Source organism: Mastigoproctus giganteus, chromosome 10, assembly GCF_048544385.1.
Source record: "Mastigoproctus giganteus isolate SK-2022 chromosome 10, ASM4854438v1, whole genome shotgun sequence".
NCBI lineage: Eukaryota > Metazoa > Arthropoda > Arachnida > Uropygi > Thelyphonidae > Mastigoproctus > Mastigoproctus giganteus.
The window spans coordinates 138744598-138770287 of NC_143584.1; the positions used below are offsets into that span (position 1 = coordinate 138744598).

General features: G+C 37.5%; 1 protein-coding gene across 5 annotated transcripts in view; it reads right to left on the reverse strand.

The window, feature by feature from the left end:
- The window catches only part of LOC150079313 (tyrosine-protein phosphatase non-receptor type 4-like), a 190787-nt gene that overhangs the window by 150615 nt on the left and 14482 nt on the right, over positions 1–25690 (reverse strand). For 3 of the 5 annotated variants that reach the window (XR_016547581.1, XM_090383963.1, XM_090383964.1), the window contains exons 1-2: positions 13743–14382; positions 3332–3412 (exon numbers count right to left, since the gene is read on the reverse strand). Coding sequence is in view for 4 of the 5 variants with exons in the window: in XM_090383963.1 (XP_090240089.1) it covers positions 3332–3412; positions 13743–13838 (177 nt within the window). In the remaining variant the exon portion in view is untranslated. Of the gene's footprint in view, positions 1–3331; positions 3413–13717; positions 14383–25690 lie in introns of those variants that run through there. The other 2 variants (XM_090383966.1, XM_090383965.1) reach the window with 2 other exon arrangements.

A 25690-nucleotide genomic window follows, 5' to 3' on the forward strand; every position in this document is an offset into this window, starting at 1 on the left:
CAAAGTGTAGAATCCAGGCATTATATAGAATGCCTAGGCAATGTATGAAATAAACTTTTCTTTATGACATATACAGTATTTATTGTAATATTTTTATACAAAATACAATAAAGCACAAAATTAATATACAGTATAAATATGCAAATAGATAAAAAGAAAAAGTTCCAAAAAATTCTATGTTATGTTAGCAGCAGGAAATACATTTAAACTTAAAGCAGATGAAAAGTCCCCAAAGTTTTCATGTTATTAGCATTAGCATTAGTAGAGGCAATTGATGCAAGAAAGCAAGCTTATGCAGCATCAGCCAAAAAAAAAAAAAAAAAAAACAACCCACTTCCACTTCACCCCTCTGTTCGTTCAAAATACCTGTCCAGCTGAGCCTTAAACTTATTTAGGCTATCAACCTCCACGACAAGGGATGGAAGTCTGTTCCACCAACCAACCACCCGCTGGCTAAAGGCAAATTTCCGCATGTCTATCCTACATCTGTCTTTCCTCAATCTGAATTTATGCCCTCTCAGGTGATTTTTCTGAGCTAGAGGAAGAATCCCATCAGCATTGAGCATGCTTAAACCATTCAAGGCTTTATACACCTCTATCAGATCACCTCGCTGGTGCCTAGTCTCCAGACACTGTAATTTGCAAAACTTAAGCCTTTCTTCGTAAGAGCACCCCCTTTGTTCCATTCACTAATCTTGTTGCCCTTCTCTGTACTTGTTCCAGCAGCTCTACATCCTTTTGAAATGAGGCCTCCAGACCTGTATACAGTACTCTAGGTGTGGCCTGACCATCGCCTTATACAATGGAATAATCACCTCCTTATCCCTGCTGGAAAAATTCCTGTATATCATTGACAATACTCCATGAGCTACTCTTGCAGCCCGTCTGCACTGCTCAGAGAACTTCATATCTGCCTGCACAACCACCCCCAGGTCCCTTTCATTCTCTACCACTGTCAGTGTAGTACCACAGAGTTGATACGTTGCTCTGGGGTTGCTGTTTCCCATGTGTAGTACTTTACATTTATCAATGTTAAACTTCATTTGCCACCTCTCAGCCCATCTGCTCAACCTTTCCAGATCCTGTTGCAGCAGCATAGTGTCAGTAGTGTCCTTGACAACCCTGCCAACCTTTGTATCGTCTGCAAACTTGGACATTAAGCCCGATATATCATCATCAATATCATTTATAAATACAGAAAACAATAATGGACCCAACACTGAGCCCTGAGGGACTCCACTAATAACATCAGTCCACGATGAGCAGTGTCCATTGATGAGCAGTGAACATGAAAACCTTGGGGACTTTTCACAGGTATATATTAATTTTAACAGCAAGATACGAGCAGTATTTCCCCCAGTATGCCTTTGTATAAAAGTCAGAACTGTGATTCACTTAATAATGGTATCACAACATAATAAAGAAAAGTTTATTTCATACGTTGCCTAGGCATTCTATACAATGCCTGGATTCCACACTTTGCCGGTAACATATACATGACTAAACTATTCTTAAAGCAAAAAGTTCATTCAATTTTGATATCATTATTAGGCACAATTGTGTGCATTTTTTTTTTTTTTTTTTTTTTTTTCATTGTTTAAATTTCTTCATTGTGCCAGGGTGGCCAAGTGGTTAAGGTGCCAGACACTGCCAAGGTGGCCTTAAGGGTTAAAAGTTGATAATAATCATAGATGGTATATGATAATATGAAGTTGACATTGATGTTTAATGTAAAATCATAATTATTTAATAATTGTGATTGTGCACATGGTATTCAAATTACAAAAAGTCTGACGACTTAAAAGCAAGTTATTACCAAGCTCTGTAACCCACGCATTCAGTCTCTCTACATGTGGGTGCCCCCTTGCCATTACAAGGCACATTACATCTTGTACTTCTTCAAAAATTTCAATGTCTTTGTTTGAGTATACCCTCAACATCACACAGTATTTCAAGTGCAGTCACACAACTGACTTAGATTGTGGAATTACAACTTCCCTATCTCTACAAGATATTATTTAATAAATCATCGATAGGGCAATATGGGATCCAGCTTACCACATGAATGCACTGTTAACCACCTTTAGCCAGCGGGTGGTTAATTGCTGGAACAAACTTCCATCTGTCATTGTGGAAATTGATAGGTTAAATAAATTTAAGGAGGAACTGGACAGGCACATTTGGAGGGAATGGTGTGATTTTTTTTTTTTTTGGGTGATGCTGTGTAAGCTCATACACTTGCTTTCTTGCAACACATGCCACTACTACTACTACTATTGGCTGGTGCAGCATAAGCCATAGGCTTTCTTGCACCGTGCGGCCGTTACTAATACTAATCATAATACTCAAATTCCTTCCTTCTACTATTTTTAATTAAATCCCACCAAGTGTCTAAGTTATTTTGGAGTTATTTCTCAAGCACAATATTTTGCATTTTTCTACATTAAAACATGAGCCACTTAACTAACTATCCACGAAACCTACCCAAATCATCCTGAAGGAATGTTGCTCGTTAACTCTTGATCTTGACATAGTGCTGATCACTGACCAATCTCCCAATCTTTACATCATCTGCAAAGTTTGACATTATGCTCTGTAGCTCTTCATCAATGTCATTTAAAAATATGAGAAAGAGGAGTGGTTCCAGCACCAATCCCTAATGGAATCCATTTCTAACTCTAGTCCATTCTTAAGGGTAACCATTAATTACAACAACCCTTTTCCTGCTGTTGTGTAGCCATTCTATAATCCAATTTTGAAGAATATTTTGTAAAGCACCAACAAAAGAAATAACCATGGTTTAGCATAAAAAACATGCATTTGTAATACATAAATTCAATGTCCTTTGCTTCTGTATTTTATACATATATAGCATTCTGTTCTGAACATTCAACACATAAATAATTATTGTTATGACTGGTGTTCTCTGAATACACTAAGTAGAATATAATCTTCATTGTTTTTAATTTTATATCCAATACCAATAAAAAAAAAAAAAAAACAGAGAAAGTATATATTTATTTTAAAAAGCCAGCAAGGGATTTTAATTTTGAACTATATTGCTGTCAAATAATGGATTCTTCTAGTGTGCATAATCTCAACAGTGCACAGATTCATATAATATATGCAAAAGATAAGAGAAGAATATTAACATTTAAAAACAAACATTTTAAGTAGCTAGTTAGCTATCCACTAAAACTGTTTTTATAACTGAATTTATGACAATATACTAATTCAATAATAAACATGAACCCATCCCAAAAAAACATGAATTTACAGCTAGAGCATCAACGTGTTTTAACAGTTAATAATTTTTCTACTGTTAGTTTACCTTCACTTTAAAGCCAAATCGCCCAAATTCATCAGGAATCAAAGTTGTGGTCACAATACTGTTTTTTGTGTGCTCTCGGGGCTAAAATAAAAAGCAAAATTAAATCATAAAAAATGTATAGTAACAATAATATATACTATATCTATATGTGTATATATTACGAATGAGTGAAAAGTGATTTATTGGCTTGGAAGACATTTTAACAGTCAAATAATCTATACATACATTACCCTCCAAAAGGTATCTGGATACCCATCAGTTTCACATTGATGTTACTGCCATTACACATTAAATTAATAATTCCAGAATCAATCCTTGAGGCTGTCACAGATGTTCTCTCAGGTATGTCAAGTTGTGCTTGCTACCTGGGAGTCTAAAATTCTGATGGAACTGATATTTGGGTGACATTCATGTCAAGTGGTCCTAATTTCAGCAAAGTCCGGTCAGTATGTGACATCTAAATCCTCCGCTCTCATGTTTAGGGTTTTCATAAATAATAATAATGACCATCCTGATCATCGTGTTAACCATAGGTATGATGACAAAGACCCTACATAACAGCCTAGCAGCAATAGGTCTCCCAGCGAACACCTACCAGGAACTCCAGAAAGTTGCAATCCTGAACACCTGTAGGATAGTCAGAGTTCCTCGACCAACAGTAACACCAAACATAACAACAACCACCCTGTGTACTTGGTAGCAATACCAGTCACGAGGAGGAATCCCCAATCGGGGAGAAATAATATAAAAGCAATAATAATAATAAAACTTAAGCTTGCAAATAAATAATGATAAAAGAATGGTTTAAAAATTCTTCTTCTTATTATATTGTCATCTACTCACTGAAGTTAAAAATAATTTAAAATGCTTAAATTATTATTTACAATTGATATTAATATACACCAATGAGCCAAAACATTATGACTACCTACCTAATATGATGTTTGTCCTCCATGTGCAGCTAAAACAGCTAGCACCCGGTGAGGCATCGACACTACAAGATTTCTAAATGTGTCTTCTGGTATCTGATACCAACACGTAACCAGCAGATCCTTTAACTCCTGTAAGGTCCGTGGTTAAGATGCCACAGATCAGAGTTGCTGTTCCAACACAAACCACAGATGCTCAATGGGATTGATGTCTGGGGAATTTGGAGGCCAGGGCAATACCTGGAAGTCTTCCTCATGTTCAATGAACCAATCTTGAACAATCCGGGCGGGGTGGCATGGTGCATTATCCTGCTGAAAGACGGCACTGAAGAGGAGAAGACCATTGCCACGAAAGGGTGTACCTGGTCAGCAATGATGTTTAGGTAGGTGATAGACATCAGAGTGCCCAGCACATGGATGACTGGACCCAGGGTACCCCAGCAGAACATTGCCCAAAGAATGACACCGCTACCACTGGCTTGTTTTCATCCCACGGTGCATCCAGGCACCATCACTTCCCAAGGTAAACGACGCGCATGTACCTGGCCGTCCCTACACAAAAGTAAAAATTAAGCAAAACTGACCCAGCGGATTTCAACAGAGAAAAGCAAAGAAAGCAAGAAAAAAAGTTATTCAAACAATGTCTAGATCATTGTTGAAGTATGTTACACCTTCGACATCTAGTGCAATAAATATTCAGCATGATATATAAGAAGAGAAAGTACAAGTGTCATCTTCTCAAGAGATCCTCTTGAGAAGATGACTAACAGAGTGGATGAATAACAGAGAAAGTTATTCATCCACTAGTGGAGAAGAATCTAGTGAAAATACGCATGAACAAATTCTAAAAAGGAAGAGGAAATAAACATATTTTTAAAGTATTCCGACGTCACTTTTTGGCCTATCCCGGTACCAGATAACTTTAGAATTTATTTTATTAAGAAAGGCAGTGAATATTTTCAAAATAAGGATGGACCTTTTGACACTGTTGAAAGACAAGGAGAAAAAAAGTAAAGGGAAATGTCAACAGCTAACAACTTCCTGGTTTCATAAGACACTGCCGAAGAGAGAAAAATTTTAAGAACATAGACGGTTTATTCACCATCATCAGGAAATTTATTTTGTGTTTGCTGCAAACTATTTTCATTGGAGAATAAAGATATTGAAACGTCTGACTTTATGACGTGATTTAAAATGCAATGAAAATTAAACCCAAAAGTTTCTGACCATGAAATTAGTGAACAGCATCTCTCCTGCTTGGAGAAGTGGAAAACCTTAAGTGCAGGGTTGAAGTTTCAACAAACTACTGACCACATTAGCAGAGGCATATGATGCAAGAAAGAAAGTTTATGCAGCATCAGCCAAAAAAAAAAAAAAAAAAAAAAAAAAAACCACTCCCATTTCACCCCTCCATTCGTTCGAAATACCTGTCCAGCTCAACCTTAAATTTATTTAGGCTATCAACTTCCACAACAAGAGATGGAAGTCTGTTCCACCAACCAACTACTCGCTGGCTAAAGGCAAATTTCCGCACATCTATCCTACATCTGTCTTTCCTCAATTTGAATTTATGCCCTCTCAGGTGATTATTCTGAGCAAGAGGAAGAATACCATCGGCATTCAAAGCTTTATACACCTCTATCAGATCACCTCGCTGGTGTCTAGTCTTCAGACACTGTAATTTGCAAAACTTAAGCCTTTCTTCATAAGAGCAACCCTTTGTTCCATTCACTAATCTTGTTGCCCTTCTCTGTACTCGTTCCAGCAGCTCTACATCCTTCTTGAAATGAGGCCTCCAGACCTGTATATAGTACTCAAGGTGTGGCCTGACCATTGCCTTATACAAGGGAATAATCACCTCCTTATCCCTGCTAGAAAAATTCCTGTATATCATTGACAAGACACCATGAGCTACTCTTGCAGCCCGTCTGCACTGCTCAGAAAACTTCATAACTGCCTGCACAATTACCTCCAGATCCTTTTCATTCTCTACCACTGTCAGTGTAGTACCACAGAGTTGATACGTTGCTCTGGAGTTACTGTTTACCATATGTAGTACTTTGCATTTGTCAATGTTAAACTTCATTTGCACCTCTCAGCCCATCTGCTCAACCATTCCAGATTCCGTTGCAGTAGCATAGCGTCAGTAGTGTCCTTAACAACCCTGCCAACCTTTGTATCATCTGCAAACTTGGACGTTAAGCTTGATATACCATCATCAATATCATTTATAAATACAGAAAACAATAATGGACCCAACACTGAACCCTGAGGGACTTCACTGATAACATTAGTCCACGATGAGCAGTGTCCACTGATTACCATTCTCTGTCTTCTTCCCCTCAACCATCCCTTTATCTATAGCAGAAATTTGCCTCCAATGCCACACTGCTCCAATTTGTGCAGCAGTCTTCCATGTGCAGCAGTATCAAAAGCCTTTCTAATATCCAAATATATAATATCAAAATTATTCCCTGCATCCAGTCTTTCGTGACTGCATCACAGTATCCAATCAAATTGGTCAGGCAAGACTTTCCCTTAACAAAACCATGCTGTGTCCGAGCTATAACTGAAGTCTTGTCTAGATGATCCTGCAGTGCTTCTTTAACCAGTGCCTCCATTAATTTTCCTGGAACAGAAGTTAAACTCACAGGTCTATAATTACTTGTGTCATATTTTGATCCTCCTTTGTGAATTGGGATCACATTTGCACATCTCCAGTCTATGGGTACCTCCCCTGAGTCCAAAGAAGCTCTCATAATTATGGCTAAGGATTTGCATACTTCCTTTGCTGCCTCCTTTAATATAACTGGATAGACCCCATCCACCCCAGGTGTCTTTTTTATGTTTATCCTCAACAATTTCTCCTCCACTTTCCTCTCAGTTATTACAAAATTATCTAGCTCACTGCCAGAGTTTACTTCACCTCTGGCATTCCCCTTCCTGAATAACTCCTCATGTGTGAATGTAGATGCAAAATACTTATTTAATTTGTTAGCCACCTGAGCAGGATCTTCAACTGTTGAACCATCAATATCCAGTTGTTGTTGTTGTGTTTAATGACATATGGGCTGCTAAGGCCATACCGTGTCTTTCTAATGGTGAATATGAAAATCATCTCCCAGAATCTGCAATAAATTTATTGATTACTGTGTATTAGCAATTGATTTAAAGGTGTTTAAACAGATATTTTGAAAGTGGGGACAGTCCACTAACAAATGGCAAATGGTCAGTTGTACTTGACATGTTGTACATTGGGGAGCACTGTCATTAGTTAATAGGTGAGTATGCCCAATCCTTAGCCTTCCTAAAATTATTTCATCTCGCCTGTTTTTTTGGAAGCTGAAGAGCCACAGCTTTGGTTCTGGTTTTATTTGGTAGAGTTTATTTCCTGGATAACCTTTCCAGATTAATGACCAGCTATTATAACATGCTTTACGGATAATGTGTTTGTAATCTGTATATGGAACTTGAATAGTTTGCAAAATAGCGATTTCTGGTTGTTTGGCTGCATGATCTGCTCTTTCATTGCCGGCTATTCCAGAATGTCCTGGGATCCAGCAGAATGTCACAGTTTGGCTTAATTCCTTACAGGCAAGTAACTTAGAATGAATCTGTTTTATTACAGGGCAAGAAGAGTTGTTACCACTTATTACAGCAGTGACAGAACTGAGTGAGTCGGTGTATATAAAGTAGTCATAATTAAAAATTCAGTTATCCAATCAAGAGCTAAATTAATAGCATAAAGCTCAGCAGTAAAGATACTGCATTTTGTTGGTAATGAAACAGAAATGGTGAATGAAGGGAAGATTGCTGCGGCATCTACTTGGGTCTCAGTTTTTGATCCATCTGTATAGATTTTATAGGCCTCTGAGTTAGAAGAGTGAGTTTCATGTAATTGTGCGATATTGGAGGGGGACAAGGTGTTCTTATCCCACTGTTGAAAATAGTTGTCGTCATAATTAACAGAAATATTTGTCCAAGGCGGATCAGGAGGTGTCGTGTTATGAAATATATTGCTGATGTCTATATTCCATGCTTGATCAATATCCAGTGAACCAATCTGATTCATCCCTTTCCTTCTAGAGTTTACATAGGTAAAGAACTCTTTTCTGTTTTTCTTTGCATCCTTTGCCAAAGCTTTCTCATAATCTGCCTTTGCCTGCCTAATCTCCTTTGTGACTTGGTTACAGACCAGCTTATATCTATCATAGGCTTCCATGTCACCCATTAATTTATATGTATCCCATGCATTTTTCTTCTCTGCCATATGTCTCATTAGTTCATCTGACATCCATTTAGGCCTAAACCTTGAACAATATTTCTTAGTTGGTATGTAAAGCCTAGCAGCTTCCAAGATAAGTTCTTTGAATGCTTCACGTTTTGAATTTCCTGTTGGTAACATCATCAGTTGGTCCCACTGTATAGAATTTAAATACTGTCTCAGATCATCGTAGTTGCCTTTACGAAAGCAAAAACCTTCCCTTTACCCCTGATGGTAGTTACCTCTTTGAGTAAATCCCACTTCAGCACACTGTGATCACTGCCACCTAGTGGTCCCTGGTTCCTTTATCTGCAGATTCTTAATGCATGAAGAATCACTACTGATAATCAGATCAAGAGTATTACTCCCTCTAGTTGCCTCCCGAACATGCTGATGTAGAAAACAATCATCTAATAAATCCACAAAAGCCTTGCTAGTGTGTGAGTGACCAACCCACAAATTCCAGTCAATATCTGGGAAATTAAAATCCCTCATTATAAGACTCTCTGATTTACTGGCCCACTCTATTTCCCTGTACAGTTCCTTATTATATTCATCAGAGTCATTAGGCCTATAGCACGCTCCTACTCTCAATTTTGATCTCCCAATGCTTAGGTCACACCAAACTGAATCGACACTGCACTGTCCAGCAATGCCGACTAGCTTCACTTCCTTGGATTTTATGTGTTTCTTAACTAATAGCATAACTCCTCCTCCCTTCCTATCCTGTCTGTCCTTTCTATATACATTGTACTCCCCAAATTGCAGTTCTGCATTCCTTATATCTGTGTGACACCACGTCTCTGGTATGCCAACAATATCTGCCTTTGATGTTTTGAGCAATACCTCAAATTCATCAAATTTATTTACCAAACTCCTAGCATTGGTGAACATGCAAGTATACATGCACCTGTTCCTATTCTTAGCTACTTTAACACAACCCATGTGTTTACTTGTACCGCAATGACTCCCAGCAGTCTCTGAAATATCCTGCATCTTGTTTTCCAGGCTGCTGTTCATTCCAATAGAAGCAGTGCAAGAATCACTTTCACCTCTGCCAGTGGCTACTGTTAATCTATTAGTCCTTGTATTCCCCAAAGCTAGCAGTTTTCCGACCCACCTAACATTGCCTCGATAGCATCAGCAAATATTCTTGCACCCTTTCTATTTAAGTGAATCCCATCCCTGTAGAAGCAGTCTCTCCTGTTTTAACAAGTACAGAGCAGGCTGAAAAAAATTCTACCCCTTGAGCCTTGCATAATCTTTCCAGGGCCGAATTGCTTGACATTCAAAAGACAGTACTGGATAAAGAAATGGAGAGATGTTTTACATCAGCTTTTAGATGTAATCTTATTTCTGGCTCGTCAGAATCTTCCTTTTCGTGGACTTGATGAATCCATATTTTCTGCAAATAAAGAAAATTTTAGAGAAATGGTAGAGTTGCTATCAAATTATGACCCTGTTTTGAAAGAACATACGTTAAGAATTGAACGTTCATGTGATAGGAAAGAACCTTCATATTTATCGCCAGAGATTCAAAATGAGTTTAACATTTTAGGAAATTATGTGAGAGAAAAAATAGTAGCCGATAATACAAAACAAACTAAATATTTTGGAATCCAATTTGACAGTTCACCAGACATATCCCAAATGTGTGTGAAATAATTATATATGTTCACATTGTAGGTGACAAGGTTGAAGTGAAGTCATTTTTAGGCTTCTTCCCCATTGTTGAAAAGACCCCTGCTGAACTCACAAAATAAATTTTGAATAATTTAGAAAAGGATGGACTGGATATAAATCTGTGCTATGGTCAAGGCTACAACAATGCAACAACCAAGGCAGGATTCATAGTGGGGTCCCAATCTAAATCAAGGAAATTATTCTCAAAGCATTGTTTATGGCCTGTGCAAACTACTCATTAAATTTATGCAGAGTGCATTCATTTGCAAGCGTTTTGTCATGCATAACCTTCTTTGGAAAACCATTATTCTTTCTTTTCAGTCTCTCCAACCCATTAGAAAATAATGAAAACACATACAGGAATGACAGTCAAAAGACTTAGCATAATAGAGGCACTTTAGTGGAGGACTTTAGTAAGGAGCATTAGTAGAGGACTTGCCCAGACAAGGTGAGTGCACATTACGAATCTGTAAATATGGTAAAAAAAAATTAATTTTGAAAAAATAACTTCTGCTCTACATTGTGCAAACCTCAAGAGAATGTAGATACCAGGGGAACCACTGAAATTTTATTATCATGTGTTTTTTATTTTCTAAGTTATCTTCTTTCTGGCACAAAATTCTACAAGAAGTTAACCTTACACAAAAATATTTACAAACAGTCGGAACAAGCCTGAAAAGATGTGTTGTAAAGTTACAGACCTTAAATTTATTAATAAAGAAAGAAATAAAATTGTAGAAAGGGCTCTTCAATTCACAAATACATCTTGTGCGGGAATGGGCATTTCAATAGGAAGAATAAGGATAAAAAAACAAATGCCAGGATAAATGACGAAGGATGCTGGACTGTCACTCCAAGAAGAATTAAAAAGAGCGATGTATGAATTTCGACGAATACCTGGATAGGTTTCGTCAAGAACTGGAGGTTTGTTCAAAAGCGATGGACAAAATTCTTTCGACATTTGCCATTATTCAACCATATAATTAGGTTGTTGCGAAGAAAGAAGAATATGAAATCCATATTTCAAAGCTGACCAAAAGTTTCAACGAATTTCGTCGTGAAGAAATTGTATTAGAAATTGGCCGACTAAGACATCACTTACAAGCTGCAAAAATAACTGTTGAGAAAGTAAAATAGTGGACAGCTTTGCAGTTTGTAGAGTTTATTATAAAGTGGGATTTTTTGAAACTTCTACCTTTAAGGTTCTTTTTAACAGTATGTGTATCTATAGCTTCTTACGAAAGAAGCTTTTCCAAATTAAAAAGTATTTCTGCTCATCAATGGGTAAGACTAGATTATCAAATCTAGGTATATTACTACTGAAAATGAATAGCCAGTATAATTAATTTTGATGAGGTTATCGATAAATTTGCCAAAATGAAGACATGAAAATGGAAACTATAAATCTCTTCTTTTATTGATTTTCACATTTTGTATCTCTTTTAGTTATTGGCAGCTCCGTAGCCAGGTGGGCAGGAGCAGCAGTGCATAGCACACGCTTCCTGATTAGACTGGGGTTTGAGCCTGTGACCAACAAATACGGAGGATGCGAAAGGTCAGGGAATGACCACCGCATATCCCCCAACCTGGATAAAGGGTGAGGGTTGGCATCAGGAAGGGCATCCGGCCGTAAAAATTTCATGCCAAAACAGTAAAAAATGCTGACCTCATATATATATAATAGGAAAAAGGAGAGGACAAAAAAAAAAGTATCTCTTTTTGTTATCATATTAAATACTATGTAAATACACTATACTTTATTCACTAAATTTTTAATGTTAATTAGTTTTCTGTGATTTCTTAAAATAAAAAAAAATTTATTTTAAATCAACTCGGAAAAAGTCTTTAAACTTTTTTTTCAAGTTGATTACATTATTTAGGGGGCAACACCAGAAGGATCCACTCCAGATACAAAAGATGGTAGCTACGCCGCTGTTTCATGCTACTTTATTTTCTGTCACTAATGTTAACAGTTCAGTGGCAATACCAGAACAAGAGTGTGGCAATTGAGGTACCTGCCTCAGGTGCAAGGTTGGAAAGGTTGCATGATATAGAATAGCCAAATGGGCAATATGTAAGTGCAGCAGCATAAAAATTTGAGTTGACTGTGGTTTGATTCCATGTGACCACCAAATAGGGTCGGTCTCAAGCAAGACCTAAAGGGAATCCAGCCACCTCATATGATCAAAATAATGTGGATATTTTTAGTGCTGCATAATGATTCCCTAGAACCCTCCTAGAGCTTGGCTTTCTAGTTCTTACCTAGAACTTAACCCCTCTGTTTAGAAAATCTTGAGCCTGCCAATAAATATGATCAATGATAATACTCTTGTCAAATAATTAGTTGTAAATACCACTGGCCTGTGTAGTTGTGCTGAAGTATAAACAGAATATTTCTATTTATATTCCAGCATGAGGATCTGATGGAATTGATTAAAATAAATTGCTTTAAAGTTAAATGGGAAGGGGATGCACAGCTGCATAGCTTCCTTGGGCACAAAAATACCTTGTTCCAGCTCTATTGTGGCTATCCACTTTGGACTAAACCAGAAACATTAAAAAGGTATAAAAAAGATGAGCAGTTTCCAAAATTACTGGGATCGAGGTATTTCGTTCCCAGTCTTCCATAGATGTAAGCGGTGCATCATTGTATGGTGCACATGGTGTGGCTATTCCAGGGCCCAGAGTTCAAGCGGAACCCAAAGGGAAAAGATAAAAATTATAAAGTTTCAGTTACTAAAATAAACAATGTTGCACCAGAGTCCAAGCTAGTGATGGATATGCCACTGCATATATGTAGCCATGCAGAGATTGAAAAAGTTACATTTAATTTACTTCATCTGGTAACTGGACAGTTTATTGAACATTGCCTTATCCATAGTTCAATAAACTAAATGAATTAAAAAATATAATGTCATCAAATAAGTGCTCTTTCTCTATTAACTTTGAGTTGCATTTATTTTGATGCAATTTAAGTTTTACGTAACCATATAACCAGCAGAAAGAATTCAATGAGCTTTTGTCTACTCTAATAAAATTTTAAGTCAGTCATGGAAAATTTCCATTGCTACAACATACCACATAAAGAAGAACGCATGGCTTGAGTATATAACAGTCAGAATCACAATTACTAGCGTTCCTCAACAGCAGTGCCGAACTTATACTGGACAAAACTAGGAATTTTTTGCGAAAAAACTCAAAAAAATAAAGTCCCAGGTGAGCAGAGTCGTAACTAGCGCCGGGCAAGCGGAGCACTTTTCCGAGGCGCACCAAAAACCAAGAAAATAAAAACTTAGCATTTAAAAATAATACAATTTATTAATTGTTAAACTTTGAAATAAGTGAGCACGACACAGATTTCCTGTACTTCATTGTTAATTTATGTTTATTTATTGGGGATAGTGACTCAAATTTTTATTTTGTATACGGGGAGCAGAAACACCTAATACCTATTTACATCTCTGGCTATTAGCCTGTTATTGCATAACTAATTGGGTGCAAAACTCTTACCATGTTATGTAGTCCATGCTCTTACCGTATTCTCACAAAACATAAAAAGTTCCCATGGAAATGTGTCAAATGTCCACTCTTCAGTCGATGTGAGAAAATCCCACAACTCGACGACATCCATTTCGATTTCAACGCGCACCTATTTTGTAGTTATCGTTAGCATCCAACAAATAAAAATAAATAAATGAGTTTTCGTCTTTTACGAACAAGACAACCACACTTGATCCTTTCGATGTATATAACAAATTCCTATAGCGAATGGTATTACCGTTTATTTAGTTCATCAATCAACATTTGATATCTATGTCCTCAAATACGAAATTCTAAATTGGTAAACTCTTTACATATTTTCTTCTCACAACAAAATGAAACTACATTCACTTTGCAGACACACACTATATAGCGAATATCTGCGAAGACCTTGTGCCAAGCTGTTAAACGTACCAAATGGCAGCACACTACCATATGGGGAAATTAAATAGCAGACTTTGAAACTCTTATGCAACCATCAGTATATAGTAACACAGCACTATCAGAATACATTTCGGTGCTACACTGTTACCTCAGTCTCCCAAATGATAATAGCACCCACTAAAACCAAGTAAATGCAAAAAATGACAACGAAGTCCAATGCTAGTAACGCTTCTTCATGGTGAGTGCATCTGCAATCCACGTGCCTACTAATCTGTAAATACTTACAGATACCACTAAAGCTCGGTTGTAGCGTTGCTAGGAAACGACAATGACGTCAAGAGCCTTATTGCCTCACTGATCATCTTGACCTTCAGCTTTATACAACGCATGATAACACTAGAAAGAGAATAAATGGGCAGTGTTTTCGGGGGTGGTGTAATGTCGATAACCCCTTCACAAATATCAAATAACACCTGGCTTTGTTACATATAAAATCTAATTCATAAATCACTAGTAGATCCTATCGGAAGTTTTAAAATGAGAAATTTATATACACACTATAAACTACACTTGCCATATTTTGCTTTTCTATCTACTATAGTTCCTATATTAATATTAGCAGTATAAATTATATTTTATAAGTTTTCTACTTCTTAACAGTATAACTTGCCACAACCAAACGAAGAATTTAAATTTACCAGAAATGAGGAAGAAACGATTAGTTCTAAAGTTAAAGCAATAAAATACAGCACTGTATTCATAAAAATTCGAGCAGCTCGCGCTTCTGTTTTATAATCAAACCTGGCAAAATATTCGGCAAAACATGCATAATTTTAATTCATGAATATTTTAATTCATTGTATCATTTTATTCATTAATATCTGACTGAATTAAATTCCATTTAATAATAACAGGATAAATATTATTTGTATAAACATAACTTTGAATTTTTGCAAAAAATTTACACAGGGACAGAGGCGAAATTACCATGCCGTCAGGTCTGACAACACGGGGAGAGGGGCAAAGTTGTGGAACATCAGACGTTTGGTTTGCATCATTGAGATCAGAGGGAGACCTGTTCATGAATCTCATGAAGAAGCACAAAATTTTGATATCATATATAGTACTTGAATTTCAGGAAAGCTTTTGACACTGTTGCACATGGAAGACAACTGTACAAATTTGAGCGGAATGGTATTAAGGGTAAATTGCTACAATGGATAAAAGGTGGTTGAATGGGAGAAGACAGAGTGTGGTAATAAATGGACGCTGCTCTTCTTGGACTAATGTTATTAGTGAAGTCCTACAGGGTTCGGTGTTGGGCCCACTGTTGTTTTGTATATTTATCAATTATATTAATGAAGGTATATCAGGCTTAGAGTCGAAGTTTGCAGATGATACAAAGGTTGAAAGGGTTGTTAATGACAGTAATAGCAGTGTGCTACTGCAACAGGATCTAGAAAATTTGGACAGATGGGCTGAGAAGTGGCAACTGAAGTTTAACATTGACAAATGCAAAATACTGCATATGGGTGGTAGAATAAAACCCAGAGGAACGTACCAACTGTGTGGTACTACATGTAGGACGGTAGAAAATGAAAAAGACTTGGAAGCTATGGCGTAGCTACCATGTAGGCAAGCAAGGTAATTGCCTCCGGGCACTTTCCATTGACAGCCAAAGAGCCCGGCGTCTTTGGCTGTCTCCTCTTTTTGCAATTTTCATTAATTAAGTAGGGGCCCGAACATGTTCTTTGCCTCCGGGCCCGAAAAAGAGTAGCTACGCTTACTGCCTGGGAGTAATTGTGCAGTCAGATATGAAGTTTTCTGAACAATGCAGACAGGCTGCAAGAGCAGGTCATTGGGTTTTGTCAATGATATACAGGAATTTTGCTAGCAGGGAAAAGGATATGTTATCCCTTTGTATAAGGCAATGGTCAGGCCACGCCTTGGGTACTGCGTACAGGTCTGGAGGCCTCATTTTAGGAAGGATGCAGATTTGCTTGAGCGTGTACAGAGAAGGGAAGCAAGATTGGTGAGGGGAATGAAGGGATCCTCTTACCAAGAGAGGCTTAAGTTCTGCAAATTGCAGCGGCTGGAAACAAGCACCTGCGAGGTGATCTGATTGAGGTGTATAAGGCCTTGAATGGGTTGAGCACGCTGAATTCTAATGGGATTCTTCCGCTTGCTCAGATTACGAACCTAAGGAGGCATAACTTAAAATTGAGGAAAGACAGTTGTAGAATAAATGTGCGGAAATTTGCCTTTAGCCAGCGGGTGGTTAAATGCTGGATGTTTGTTATTTGGTTTTTAGGAGCATTAGCAACTAAGGCCATATTGCTCCGGGATATGCGGTGGTCATTCCCTGACCTTTCCGCATCCTCCGTATTTGGTGGTGACGGGCTCGAACCTCGGTCAAGAAGCATGTGCACTGCTGCTCCTTCCCACCTGGTTACGGAGGCGCCTTAAATGCTGGAACAAACTTCCATCTGTCGTTGTGGAATTGGACAAACTTTTACAGGGAATGGTTGTGTACATTTTTTTTTTTTTTTTTTTTGGTTAATGCTACATAAACTCATACGCTTGCTTTCTTGCACCACATGCCTCTATTACTATTACTACTATTACTATTTTGTTTAAGAAGCATGGCTGCATTAATGTTACGGCCAAACCGGCCATGGCCGGGGCCTCACCCGAAGAGGGACCTCATTTTCAGTGTAAATATTTTCTAAAGTAGTGATAAACATTTCATATAATAATAATAGTTTTTACGGATGACGGAAAAATATAAAATTGGGGCGATAAGTTAATTGAATGATAAAAGAAATATGACAGAACAAAAGCAGCAGCAGCATAGGATAGAAAAGTCTATGTGGTAGAAGTAATAAAACTGTTGAAAAGCAGGTAGATGGAGGTGTAAATTACACAAAATGCTAAAACTAGAAGGAAAAAGGATAGAAGAAAAAGGAAGTATTTAAGGCTGAAGATAGAAAGAATGAGAATATCCTATATGATATCATGAATTAAATCAAATTATAGGCTGAATTGATAAGCCAATTAGAGGGGAGAACTGGAAAGCAAATGTAATTAGTTATATATGTAAAGGAATAGCAAGCATCAGATAGAGGAGGAATAATTTAGTTAAATAGTCTAAAAGGTAGGAGGGGGGAGAAAATTACCAAATTTAAACTTTTTTTAAATTTAAAATCTGATGCAAGCTAAACATATACAGGGTTGATAAAATTAAAGTATCCCTATGTGGAGGGCTCTGGAGCGAGTTCTAAGGCTCGTACTGAAGAGAAATTTGGACATCAGGTACAATAAAGAATGCGCTCGCCATTTATTGGAAAAAAAAATAATTAGTTACAAAATTTGTCACTGTGGCAATACAAATCACTTGAACAGCGCTACAATTGTTCAACGTGTCCTCCATTTTGGTCAACAACAGTTTCCATTCGAAGAACAGCATTTTCTATAGCAGAACGTAACATATCAACTGGAATAGCCAGCACATGACGTCTAATGCTGTCCTTCAGATCTGCCAGAGTTTGACATCCTACCCGACACACCTGGTTCTTCAAAAAAACCCCACAACCAGAAGTCGCATGGGATGAGGTCCGGTGATCGGGATGACCAAGATGTCTGAAAACAACGGCTGATGACCCGTTCGTCTGTAAAGTGTTGCCTTAGCAATCTTTGGACACAAATGTGAATGTGGGTTGGCCCACCATCTTGCATGAATATGGTATCCTGAAGGCACCCACGTTGTTGCAGCTCTGGTACTGCGAAATTTTCCAACATTTCATAATATCGCTGTCAAGTGAAGGAACAGGTGCGGGGTCCAGCCTTACAGTGGAATACCTGTTCAAAAAAATATGACCCAATCATGAATGTGGCCATAAATCCACACCACACTGTCACTTTTGGAGAATGCAACGGACCTCTTGGATAACTCGAGGGTTTTCTGTTGCCCAAATGCGACAGTTGTGCATATTCACTTGTCCGTTTAAGCAGAAGTGGGCTTCATCACTCCAAAGGATGTTCCATGGCCAAGTGATATCCACTGTCATTCGCGCCAGAAACTGAAGTGTGTATGTGAAACGAATATCTGCATCTTTAGCTGCTGTATCATGTGCATCTTGTAAGGACAGTACCGCACACCTGACCCATTTCTAGCCTTACAGTGGAATACGACATGTCCACTTCACGAGAAACAGCTGGCACACTTGCGCTACCACATGGAGATTGACTTGATAAATCCACGACAGCCATAGCCACATCTTCAACACGACAGCCGTAGCCACATCTTCCACTCGTTTTCGATCTCTACCTGGTTGAACACCAAGATGTCCTGTCGCTTCAAATTTCTCAATCATTTTGCGGACAGCACAAACAGTCATAGGTCCACGTGGGCCTTATGCGCTTCTGACGCCGGAATTCTCTGATAGCCGCAGCTGCATTGTTGCTGTTCTGATAGTACAGCTTCACTAATAGCGCCTTTTCCTGCAATGTTGTTGGCATTGCTGCTGTAGTGCAGGCAAACATTACTGAATGATTTTGAAGAGACTGCTTTACTTTTATACAGTACAGTAGAGCTGAGTAGTGGCGCTGTGGCAATAACTTACGATTATGCAAATGACGTACGTTATTTGCATAATAGTAACTAAGATAGTTACGCGCCATAGAGTGACACAGCGCCATACAATGACAAATTTTGTAACTAATTTTTTTTTTCCAATAAATGGCGAGCGCATTCTTTATTGTACCTGTTGTCGAAATTTCTCTTCAGTACGAGCCTTAGAACTCTCTCCAGAGCCCTCTACATAGGAATACTTTAATTTTAACAACCCTGTATATTGATACGTAATCAGGTATTTCATCCTGATTATGTATCAGTATACATAATCAGGATGAATCAGTATTTCATCGGGGGACTTCACCTGATCATGTATCAATGCCTCCGTTTCTATGCTTATCCGCATTTGTGGAAGAAAAGGGAATTAAAAAAATGTGTGTGAAAAAATAAATAATTAAAAGGAGGGCAAAGAAGCAGAACAAAGATAGGTAAGGTATACATCCCTTTTAATTTAATCTTTGTAAAAGTTCTGCTTCTTTGCTCTCCTTTTAATATTTTTTTTCACACACATTTTTTTAATTACCTTTTCTTCCCCAAATACAGATAAGCATAGAAACGCAGGCACTGATACATGATCTAGAAAGCTTCCATCTGACCAATGATCGGCAGTATGGATTCCGTCATTGTCGATTTACTGGTAATCTTCTGGCTTACGTTACTCATCTGTGGATAAATTCAATAGAAAAGTCTGGTGAAATACAAACAGTTGCTCTTAACATTTCAAGGGCTTTTGATCGTGTTGGGCATAATGGTCTTCTAAATAAGCCTCTATCTTAAAGTTTTCCAGCTGTTTTTTGTGAATGGGTATCCAGTTTTCACTCTGACTGCTCACTACTGGGTGATGGTAGTTGGCTCTCTGTCTTTACAGTAATTTCTCCACTAATCTGGTGTTCCCCAAGGTTAGGTTCTTTCTCCCACTCTTTTCCGTTCTTTCCTCTTATATATTAACGACCTTCCATTTACCAGAAATCCCATACATAGTTTTGATGATGACAGCACATCATTGCATTCCACCTTCCAGTTTGAGAAACCTTGCCCTGCGCAAACAGGCTTCAACTTCTAGAATATTCACTACCAATTCCTTAAATTCTGATCTCCAGATAATTCTCCAATGGGGTAAAGATAACTTCATTTCAATCCTTCTAAAACTCAGTCCTGTCTTATATCTCGCAAAAAGGATTCTTCTGCTCCTATGCTTATCTTCGATGACGCTCCGATTTCTAGGCAAGATCTTGGGGATTACCCTGACTTCTAATCTCTCTCTCTTGGCATAAAGCACATTACAAATATTGCTTCCTCTGCATCTAATAAACTGGGTTTTCTCTTTCGCTCTCGGCGTTACTTTTCTTCCAAACAGTTCTTGACTCTGTAGAAATCGCAAATTCGCTCTCCATGGAATATTGTTCTCACATATGGTGCGGTGCTCCCAAAACCTCTCTGAAGCTTCTAGATTCCATTCATAAGAGGAAAGTTAGGTTAGTTAATGACTCGTCTCTAACAAAGTCTCTCCACTCCCTGTCTCATAGAAGTTCTGTTTCTGCTGCATGCCTTTTCTATAGATACTTCCACGGCCTTGTTCTTCTAAATTGGCATCTATAATTCTCACCCTCTCTTCCAAACTATTCCGAACACGTGCCGCAACCAGTCAATATCCTTTTACTGTACAACTTCAAATTCACTGAACCAACTTTTCTTCTTCCTCATTTATTCATTCGACTTCCATTTTCTGGAACAACCTCCCTTCAAACGTATTTTCAGAAAATTACAACCTACAGAAATTTAAGTCTAATGTCAACAAGTATCTTCTTTCATATTCTCAACCTTCAACTCATGCACGGTACTAAGTACTATGCGTTCTAATACCTCTCGTGCTTGGGATATTCAAAAATAAAAAAATAAAAAATAGAGAGAGAGGTAATTACAGACGCCACAAAACGTTTTATATCGATTAAAAGATATTGTTCACGATTTAGACCAAAACAGAGGTCAGATGAACTAATGAGCTTAGTGGCAGAGGGAAAAAATATACAAAATGTGTGATGATTATTATAAATTGTGAGGCGATACAGAGTCCTATCATAAGTACAAACTAGTGTGTAACCGTGTCATTCAAGGGGTTAAGCAGACTAAGACAGATTACGAAAAGTCCTTGGCTAAGAGTGCAAAGAATGCAACAATGAATTTTTTGCATACTTTGACATTAGAAGGAAAGCGATGGATCACATTGTTCCCCCGGATATGAATAGTATGTTGATGATCCTGTACAGATTGCTCTAATAAATTAATAATATTTTGTATCTGCATTCGCACACGAAGAAATCTTTAGAGAAGGGGTTAGCAGAAGTCTATCTGATACTGATTGAAGATAAATGATTTTATAATAACAGAAAGTACGGTTGTGGAGAAATTGCTGCAGCTAAAAGTAAACAGAACAGCTGAGCCTGATGGAGTCTATCCAATTATATTAAAAGAAGCTGCAAAAGAGGTAAATAAACCTTTGGCTATAATAATGAGCGCATCCTTAGATTCCTGTATGTTGGAGATATATAAATGTATCTCCTATCCACAAGAATATTTCATAGGCTGAAGTGGCAACGATAGCTATATCAGTTTAACAACTGTGCCAGGGAAAATAACGGAAAAATTAGTTAAAGAAGTGATGTAAGTGGTGCAACCTTGATAGGAGTAAAGTCATAAGGCAATAATAGCAGAGATTTATTAAAAGAATATGTTTCACAGTTGTGATTAACTAACATGAGATTGTCACAAAGAAACTGGATGCCAAAGAATAATTCTAGCGTCTATCCAGATTTCAGTAAAACCTTTGATACTGTGCCACATGTACGCTTGTATTTAAATTGCAGGTAGTAAGCTACACTACGGATAAGAGAATGGTAATGCGATAAGAGACAGAGTGGTTGTAAATGGCCACTGCTCTTCATGGAATAATGTGATGAGTGGAGCTCCATAGGAGATGGTGTTGGGCCCACTTACTGTACTTAAAGTTTGATGTCTAAAGTTGCTTATGATACAAAGATGGGCACAGTGGTAAATTATAGTAATCAGTGAATGCTACTTCAAGAGAATCGAGATGAATTAAGCAGATTTATCAAATTTGATATTGAATTAATGATTTAAAATTTGTTTCCCCCAAACGACTTTTCTTAGATTCGTTTGGTTTGAAACATGAATCTAATAAGATTCATGTTTCAAAAATCAACCTTGTAAAAAAACTCTTAAAATTTGTATCTTCGGATCTCTTTTTTTTATATACAATTTGTATACGCTTTGGATCTCTTTGTATACAATTTGTATACTCTTTGGATCTCTTTATAATGTTGATTAACTTCTCTTTGTATCTAATTATAGTTAGGGAAGGACGTTGCGTGGTTGTTTTCCATTAAGATTATTACTATATTTAATACCACCCTTATACCACGTGAAATTAATAATATAGTTTATTAAGCTATTCGCCTAAACTACTATACATTAAAGTGACGTTTCAGGTATCTTGCCGATAACCCTTTCTATTTTTGTTCCCCCAACAGCATGGTCTGATGGTGGATATTGGTAAGATACTTGAAACGTCATCTTAATGTATGGTAGTTTAGGCGAATAGCTTAATAAACTATATTATTAATTTCACGTGGTATAAAAGTGGTATTAAATGTAGTAATAATTCCCTTTGTATATATTGCAGAACCAAAAATCCAGGCCCGAAGACGGATTTCAACACAGAAATCCGAAACGTGGGCAATTTATTTAGTTGTTTGGGTCTATTGTAATATTGTCCTCTCAATAAACTTCAATTAGTTTCCAATAATTTTTTTTTTCAAAATCACAACAATAAATCAATATGTTTTGTGAGACAGCAATTAGGACAATAAGCACCAGTTGTTGTAGTAGGCGAATAGCTTAATAAACTATATTATTAATTTCACGTGGTATAAAAGTGGTATTAAATGTAGTAATAATTCCCTTTGTATATATTGCAGAACCAAAAATCCAGGCCCGAAGACGGATTTCAACACAGAAATCCGAAACGTGGGCAATTTATTTAGTTGTTTGGGTCTATTGTAATATTGTCCTCTCAATAAACTTCAATTAGTTTCCAATAATTTTTTTTTTTTAAATCACAACAATAAATAAATATGTTTTGTGAGAAAGCAATTAGGACAATAAGCACCAGTTGTTGTAGTAGGGTTTTAGGAGAATCAAAGACAAATTGCCATATTGCCATAAAGCCATATTGCTCCCTGTATATTGTCTGTAAATTGCGTGTGTTCTGAGGTTGATTTTCTGTTTGCTGGAAGGAAAACCCAAGTTTCCATGAGAAAAAACTATGCTACCCTCGCCTGAGACCGACTAACTCAGTCACATTATGAAAAAGGCCCATACAAATTCATCGATGGGACCAGTGTGTGTGTGTGTGTGGCGAAGCAAATAAGGCTATGAGGAGATAAATTGCGTGTATTCTGTGGTCGATTTGTCTGTTTGCCGGACGAAAAACCAGATTGTATGGTTTCGAGGGGAAAAAAAAAAACAAAAAAACAGTACAATCCTCTCCTGAGACCGACTAACTCAGCGACGTTTGAAAAAAAGCTCATAAAGCTCCTGGAATTACCGTCCTCCTCACACCACCCGGTGTGAAGAGGACGGTGATTATATTATACACTGTGCTTCCCCGAAGGCTTAGGCATCAGTGTATTGTGAATGTAATTTCGTCTATTTGCTGTTCTGTTTTACGAAAAATGAGTTTCTATACTAATATTCGTCTTTACCGATTAACTCGTACACGGCATGAAAAAAAAAAAGCTCAAAACTCTTCGCATTTTGATGGGAATCGAAACAGTGGCGGACCTAGGTGGTGATCAAACAGGACGGATTGATAGTCACAAGAGACACTGAGAAATCTTGTGAGGGGGGGGGGGGGATCTCAACTTTTTTTTTTTAACTGCAAGTATTCTTTGCTTTTCAGTCTTTTGGCTAAGATCGAAGTGTAACCGGCTGCAGGTATTCATCGATCGCTGGGGTAAAGGACCGACCAACCCTCTCGATCAACAAAACCGCGAATGGTAAAAATTTAAAGTAATGGAAAAAAAGAAGCTTATATTTCAGGAGAGTTAGAAATAGCAGAAATGCTGTATTTGAAACTAGGGGAAATTGTAATGAAAATTATACAGGGCTTGGAATGGACCAGGGACTGGAACAGCATTCTTGTTCGTCATATATATCGTAAATGCCATGTGAATATTTGATTATTCACATGGCATTTACAAATACACGTTTTATTAATAAGCAACTCGTTTTATAAAATTTTTCTTTTGAATCGTGAAATTATACATATCAAATAAGTTAATAGTTAAGTTAATAAGCTAATAAGTTAAACGTTTACATTTGTTAGCGTTTAACTTATTAGCAATCCAAAAAAGACCGTAGACAAGAAGTAACATGCTGGAAAATTATGGAGTGATTTTTTATGAAAGAGCTAAATGAAGAGGAGGTAGATGCAATATACCTAGATGCAGTCGAGATAGAAATCATCTCCAAGAATTGTATGATTGAAAGCGGCTTATCTTTTTTTTTTTTTTTTCTACAGCAGCTTCGGAAACTTTCAGCTGTTATCACATGCAACTCGCCTGTGAACACACACTTCTATAGATATAATACAACAGATGCGAAATACTGTACCTATACTACAGATATATAGAATACACGTCTGTCTTACTTGTATAATAAACGATAAACTACGTGAAACAGCCAATGCACCAAAAATCTTCAAAACATGAACATCCATAATAATTTATTTTTAACAATTTTTTTTTTCATAAATTTAAAAATAATAGGTTAGCCGAGATTAATTTCAAATGCGTATACCAAACGATGAGTACATAAAAATACACTGCTTGACAAAATTAACAGAACACGTAGAAAACGTGGTGTAACTCATGCAGCTTGTGATGAAGCAGGATAAAATTTGGTATGGTGGTGTACCATAAAATAACGATGAAAATGAGACAGCGAAAACGTTCGGACAGATATAGGAGACAATTTAGGGTTGTATAAGAATTACAAAAAAAATGCCACATTACAGAAGTCGATACAAGATGCTTGAAAATATGGTCACATGACATCAATAAGGCGTATGACCCATTATAGCAAATAAACAGGCCTGACAGCGGTGAACCATGCTCGATATAAGGGTATTTATAAGATTCTGTGTCAACAAATTCCATTCTTCCACCAGCGCAGACAAAATGACACAGGAATTGGCTGTCAGCGTCCCACACATGTTCCATCTGATTTAAGTCCAACGATCGTGCTGGCCACGGCAGTCGTTGGATATACTCAGTTTCAAGATATCCCCCCGCCGCTTGAACTCTATGTGCAGTGGCGTTGTCGTGCATGAAAAGAAAATCTGAACCAACCGCACCCCTAAAAATTCGCACATAGGATTCGAGGATCTGTTCTCGGTACCTCTGCGCAGTTATGGTACTCCTATCAAAAACATGAGAGGAATGCGATCATTATTCCGCCCCACACGAGAACACTGATAAGTATCCCTTTCTCTGATGTTGGAGGGATGGTACAGCATTCCTTATTGTTTCCAGATGAAACAATGTCTAGAATCTGTTTGTAGGCTAAAACAGGAGTCATCAGAGAACAGAACTGTACCCCATTTTTCAGGGCTCCAAGTCGCATGTTCAAGACACCAGTTTCCACGAGCTCTGCGGTAGTTTGGGTTAATAAGATGCAAATCAGTGGCTTCCTTCTGTAGAGTCCACTTGAATTGAGCCTTCTTAACACAGTCCGGTTGGAAATGTTTTCACCTGTGGCCGCAGCAACCTCAACAGACAGTTGATGACAGAATATCATAAGGTTCTATATATATACAGTATATATCATGTCATATAATATGATACCGT